This window comes from Candoia aspera, chromosome 3 (genome assembly GCF_035149785.1).
Source record: "Candoia aspera isolate rCanAsp1 chromosome 3, rCanAsp1.hap2, whole genome shotgun sequence".
NCBI lineage: Eukaryota > Metazoa > Chordata > Lepidosauria > Squamata > Boidae > Candoia > Candoia aspera.
In genome coordinates, this window is record NC_086155.1 from 63,573,644 (window position 1) to 63,580,458 (window position 6,815).

General features: G+C 43.6%; 1 protein-coding gene across 2 annotated transcripts in view; it reads right to left on the minus strand.

Moving 5' to 3' along the window:
* CC2D1B (coiled-coil and C2 domain containing 1B) overlaps positions 1-2,480 on the minus strand; it is a 37,981-nt gene extending 35,501 nt beyond the window's left edge. The window contains exons 1-3 of one of the 2 annotated variants that reach the window (XM_063297947.1): positions 2,256-2,480; positions 1,716-1,788; positions 976-1,099 (exon numbers count right to left, since the gene is read on the minus strand). In XM_063297947.1, the coding sequence (XP_063154017.1) occupies positions 976-1,041 (66 nt within the window). In that variant the 5' untranslated portion in view covers positions 1,042-1,099; positions 1,716-1,788; positions 2,256-2,480. The remainder of the gene's footprint in view (positions 1-975; positions 1,100-1,715; positions 1,789-2,255) is intronic. The other variant, XM_063297946.1, reaches the window with a different exon arrangement.
* Between the last annotated feature and the right edge of the window lie 4,335 nt (positions 2,481-6,815).

The window sequence follows — 6,815 nt, forward strand, 5'->3', positions numbered from 1 at the left end:
TGAGCTGGTCCCACTCTGCTACAAGTCACTCTTGCACATCACTGCAGCTCAACCAACAGCACCAGCAGGTTGTGCATACTTGACAGTTCCAGCAACCGTATCTCTATGTTTTCATTTAATTATTCTGCTTTTCAACTATTCGGAGCAAGAAGTAGAAATAATGTCTTGACTTTCATTAAGAGCTTGTACTCTGTGTCTGGGAGATCCAAACCTAACAACTCTTTCTAAGGCCTCTTCCCTCTCAAAGTCTGGGGTGAGGGATGTCTGTTCAGGTGGAAAGTCTGTACAACATATATTCCTTCTTTCTGTTGAGAGCTTAATACTTTTTTTAAAATTCCATCACTTCCACTCCCCACTTATTTAATGAATATATAATGGAACAGTTTAACTTTTTCTGCTTTTATAACCATTGCAGGGAAAATGAAGGCTTTGATTGGTGTTTCTGGGGCAGACAGGCCCCAAAGTTATGTTCAGCTTAAAGATTCTGTGGTGAAAAAAGGGCTTGGCGAATATTTAACCAAGAATTAACACATGGGCTTTGCTCATACTTAACGGTAGTTAACCACTTTTGGTTAGTATAAACCATTGCTTATCGCTGGGAATGATCCAAGTTCAGCATTGTAAGAATGAAACAAAATGAGCACTCGAATTGGAACTCATCAGACCACACCACAATTCCGAACAAGAGAGAATGTTATTATAAATCCCTTGCTAGGCTTTGATCAGGTTTGATTTAAATCTAAGAAAACCTGACATTACAAAGGGTCGGATGCATCGAACTCAGTCAGTGTGTGTCTCCCATCAGCAAGTGAACTTCTAATGAATTTACATGGTGGGTTATTGAAGAAAGCACTATTTCTCAAAGCATGAGGTCCTCTGTGGCATCTCGGAATCACAGTTATAAAACCAGACACCGTGTAAAGGAACTCATCCTTAACTGATACACAGCACACAGGGCTGACAGAAGACATATACCTGTTTTGCAGCAGCTCCTGCCTGACTCTTGGCCTGGGGGCTTTTCCTGGGTCTTCTTCCAAGCATGCTGCTTCACCAACAGCCAACAAAGCCAGGTTGCAGAGTGCAGAAAGTTAAAAGTTATCTACAGATAATGAGATCCAAATACAGCAAGATATATTTGCAAGAGCAGCATATAGACATTCCCAGTTAAAAAAACTAAAAGCCTCCTGACTGAAAGAAGTCATCAAGATACTAGGCTGCTTCCATTCCCACTTGTAGATCTTAATTCTAAAACACACACATTGTAAATACTATTTCCTCTAACCACAGCACAAGCAGAGGAGATGGGCATAATTGCTTCTGGAACATACTTATGCTTGGATTTTCTTGTTCTAACAAAGATGGAAAGCCAGAATTATCTTTTTAAGATCATGATCACACAACAACTCCTAAAACAAGACTCCCACACTCCAAACAGTTTACACATCCAATAGAATATATTTGTAAAAACTGTTTACAAATCTATCGAGTAATATGGAAGTGGAATATTTTCAGATTTTTGAGGATTGGGGAGTGGGCAGTCAGAAACAGGGCTATAGCTCAACAGTAGAACCCATTTGTTTAGGTGTTCAGAACTCAGTTCAATGCCAGTATGCCTAGTTAGAGAAACCCAGAATCCCAATGACCAGTATATACAGTAGCATGGGCTTGGCTTTCTGTTTATGCAGTAGGAAGCAGACAGTCCACAAAGGCACTACCCGGCTACTTTTCAGATGTGTTGGCCTTCAACTTGCATAACTTGCATATATGTCAGCTCGGAGATTATGGCCACTGAAATCCAAAAGGCACCAAGTTGCCTACCTATGTTCTAAAGAATTGCTTATCACATCCAAAATCAGTTTCCAAAAATCATCTGGGCTCAAATTAACCCTCATATCTTCAACATCAGGAAAGAAGGCCACCACTGCCATTCACACTAAGGACAGAAATTGGGTTCAAGCAGCTTGATGTGCCCCGCCCACTCCCACCTGAATCACTAGCCTACCAGATGACTTGCACATATGAAACAACCAGCACTCTCCGCGCAAGAGGCACAGCCTTCCTATCAGCTGATCTCAAACACAGGCCGATTTCAGGAGGGCGCTTTCACACGCTCAGATACACCCAGCAAAGTGCATGCACGTGTGAATCCACACACAGTAGGCTCTAACCGAGAAGGGGGCTCAGCAGCCGGCTAGGACTTAATCTTTCAGAGAAGACCAAGAACAGAGAGCTGCTGCTTTCAGTTCACAACAAACCTTCCCACTGAGGAGGGGGAGGAGGCAACTGTTCCCTCTCGGGCTCCAGGGAGACGAGAAGGCGGCCTATCTCCCTTCCACCAAGGCGAGAGGCGCCCGGGGGCCCGAGTCCACCTCTTGCCGCAGCCGACGGGCCGCCCAGCGGAACAGACAGAGGCCCCGGCGAGACGCGCGGTTCCCCTCCTACTTCGACTCAGCTTGGGGCTGCACCAAGGGGCCCCGCAACGCGCAGGCGCGGAGGTTTATACATTTAGAGAGCGAGATGGAGGCGCCGAAGTGGGCGGAGCTAGAGCGCGCGGGACCAAACAGGGTAATTGACTCTGAGGCCAAAGCAAGACGGAAAGATTGAGGGGTGGAAGGGGCGTTGGCCGAAGGTGCTGCGCCTTTCGGTGAGGTAAACGTACAGCTGTAGTTCACCCTTCTCAACCTCCAGATGCATTGGACTTCAACTCCCATCATCCTCTAGTCGAAATAGGGGTTATGGGAGTTGATCGAACACCCCTAGAGGATGCCAGGTTAGGGAAGGTAGTTATAAGTACTGCTCTTTATGTTTGCCTAATTGATTATATGGCAACTACGTTTGATTTTTTTGGTGAAGGGAATGATATTTCTGCTGCAGAGCCAGAAATTAGTCTGAACAGCCACTTCTGATAGAGTTTTTCAAGGCACTTCTACAAATATCTACCAAAAAAAAAATCTCCATAGGCCTAGTATTGATAAGCCCGTAGGATTATGGTTCCTGTTTCAGGCTGTCTTGAATAAAAGCAGCCTTAGATCTACCTTGCAATGGAAACTGGCTTTGCTGACTTAAGTTTATCTTTACAGTGGAGGTGCAGCCCAACTGATGTTTTTCTCTGTAGCTTTTCATACCTTCTTCAACCATATTCTTCAGGACACACTCTGGATTGATTGCAATCTTGACTGGGTTGTATATTGCCCTGTCATAATATAGCTTGAGTATGTACAGTATGAAGCCAACCACAATGGTTTGTAGAGCAAGGTTTATGAAGCAGTGAAATGTGTAATAATTCGATTTGCTTAGATGATTGATTCCACATAATGCAGTGGTCAAATGGTGATAACTTCCGGAAACTGTAATTGAGCAATATCTGGAGCGCCACAGAACTCTTCTTTATTCCATATTGTATTATTCAACATATATGTGAATCTGCTAGGTGAAGCCATCCCATGAGATGGATGAATCACCAATAGGCCCACAATGCACACCTTTCTCTTTTTCTCCCTCCCTGTTCAATATGGGTAAGAGTGTCAAATTCATGTTTCTAATTTGGCTTCTGTAATTTTAGCTTGGTGCGATAGGTTGTGATAACCTAACAAGGTGCTTTGTAAAGTAGTTTATGATTTAGTATTATGCATAAGCCAAAACACTTAAGGTTTTTCAACCAATCATAGTTAAAATAATGTTCCTGGTGAACCCAGTCAGTGGATGTCCTGAACCAGTGACAGAGACAGTAATATACTGGATGATGACTAATAACCTGAGAAATGCTATTAAAATGATCCCATTTGAATGAACTTCAGCAAAGGATTATTACCTTGTCGTGGTGCTGGAGCTTGAGCACCTCAATGATGCCATGAGCTAAACCGTGAAGGGCCACCCAAGACGGGAAGGTCATGACAGAGAGGTCAGACTAAATACGATCCCTGGGGAAGGTAATGGCAACCCACCCCAGTATTCTTGCCATGAAAACTAAATCCCTAAACCAGGGATGTGTTGGTATACCATTGGAAGATGAGATTCCCAGGTTGGAAGATGGTCAAAATGCTACTGGGGAGGAACAGAGGATGAGTTCAACTAGCCCCAGATGTGATGATGCAGCTAGCTCAAAGCTGAAAGGATGGCTAGCGGCCGACGGTGCTGGTGGTGAACGGCGAATCCGATGTTCTAAGGATCAACACATCATTGGAACCTGGAATGTAAGATCTATGAGCCAGGGCAAATTGGATGTGGTTATTGGTGAGATGTCAAGATTAAAGATAGACATTTTGGGCGTCAGTGAACTGAAATGGACTGGAATGGGCCACTTCACATCAAATGACCACCAGATCTACTACTGTGGACAAGAGGACCACAGAAGAAATGGAGTAGCCTTCATAATTAATAGTAAAGTGGCTAAAGCAATGCTTGGATACAATCCAAAAAACGATAGAATGATCTCAATTCGACTTCAGGGCAAGCCATCTAACATCACAGTGATCCAAATATATGCCCCAACCACAGGTGCTGATAGAATTTTGCCAAGACAACTCACTCTGCATAACAAACACTCTCTTCGAACAACCTAAGAGACGCCTTTATACATGGACTTCACCAGATGGACAACACTGAAATCAGATTGACTACATCCTCTGCAGCCAAAGGTGGCAGACATCTATACAGTCAGTAAAAACAAGACCTGGAGCTGACTGTAGTTCAGATCACGAACTTCTTGTTGCACAATTTAGGATCAGACTAAAGAGATTAGGGAAGACCCACAGATCAGCTAGATATGAGCTCACTAATATTCCTAAGGAATATGCAGTGGAGGTGAAGAATAGATTTAAGGGACTGGACTTAGTAGATAGGGTCCCGGAAGAACTATGGACAGAAGTTTGCAACATTGTTCAGGAGGCGGCAACAAAGTACATCCCAAAGAAAGAGAAAACCAAGAAGGCAAAATGGCTGTCTGCTGAGACACTAGAAGTAGCCCAAGAAAGAAGGAAAGCAAAAGGCAACAGCAATCAGGGGAGATATGCCTAATTAAATGCAAAATTCCAGAGGTTAGCCAGAAGAGATAAGGAATTATTTTTAAACAAGCAATGCACAGAAGTGGAAGAAGACAATAGAATAGGAAGAACAAGAGACCTCTTCCAGAAAAGTAGAAACATCAGAGGTAAATTCCAGGCAAAAATGGGTATGATCAAAAACAAAGATGGCAAGGACCTAACAGAAGAAGAAGAGATCAAGAAAAGGTGGCAAGAATATACAGAAGACCTGTATAGGAAGGATAACAATATCGGGGATAGCTTTGATGGTGTGGTCAGTGAGTTGGAGCCAGAGTGAGGTTGAATGGGGCTTAAGAAGCATTGCTAATAAGGCAGCAGGAGACGATGGTATCCCAGCTGAATTGTTCAAAATCTTGCGAGATGATGCTGTCAAGGTAATGCATGCTATATGCCAGCAAATTTGGAAAACACAGGAATGGCCATCAGACTGGAAAAAATCAACTTACATCCCCATACCAAAAAAGGGAAACACTAAAGAATGTTCAAACTATCGAACAGTAGCACTTATTTCACATGCCAGTAAGGTAATGCTCAAGATCCTGTAAGGTAGACTTCAGCAATTAATGGAGCGAGAATTGCCAGAAGTACAAGCTGGGTTTAAAAAGGCAGAGGAACTAGGGACCAAATTGCCAATATCCGCTGGATAATGGAAAAAGCCAGGGAGTTTCAGAGAAACATCTATTTCTGTTTTATTGACTATTCTAAAGCCTTTGACTGTGTGGACCATAACAAATTGTGGCAAGTTCTTAGCAGTATGGGGATACCGACTCATCTTGTATGCCTCCTGAGGAATCTGTATAATGACAAAGTGGCAACGGTAAGAACAGACCACAGAACAACGGACTGGTTTAAGATTGGGAAAGGAGTACGGCAGGGTTGTATACTCTCACCCGACCTATTCAACTTATACGCAGAACACATCATGCGACATGCTGGGCTTGAGGAATCTAAGGCTGGGGTTAAAATTGCTGGAAGAAACATTAACAATCTCAGATATGCAGATGATACCACTTTGATGGCTGAAAGCGAAGAGGAACTGAGGAGCCTTGTGATGAAGGTGAAAGAAGAAAGTGCAAAAGCTGGCTTGCAGCTAAACCTCAAAAAAACCAAGATTATGGCAACCAGCTTGACTGATAACTGGCAAATAGAGAAAACGTAGAGGCTTTGAAACTTTGTATTTCTAGGTGCGAAGATTACTGCAGATGCTGACTGCAGTCAGGAAATCAGAAGTCGCTTAATCCTTGGGAGAAGAGCAATGACAAATCTCGATAAAATAGTTAAGAGCAGAGACATCACACTGACAACAAAGGTCCGCATAGTTAAAGCAATGGTGTTCCCCGTAGTAACATATGGCTGCGAGAGCTGGACCATAAGGAAGGCTGAGAGAGGGAAGATCGATGCGTTGGAACTGTGGTGTTGGAGGAAAATTCTGAGTGCCTTGGACTGCAAGATGAAACCAGTCCATCCTCCAGGAAATAAAACCAGACTGCTCAGTTGAGGGAATGGTATTAAAGGCAAAACTGAAATACTTTGGCCACATAATGAGAAGACAGGACACCCTGGAGAAGATGCTGATGCTAGGGAGAGTGGAGGGCTAAAGGAAGAGGGGCCAACCAAGGGCAAGATGGATAGATGATATTCTAGAGGTGATGAACTTGTCCTTGGGGGAGCTGGGGGTGGTGACGACCGACAGGAAGCTCTGGCGTGGGCTGGTCCATGAAGTCACGAAGTCAGAAGCAACTGAACGAATAACATTTGAATGAAGCCTAAATT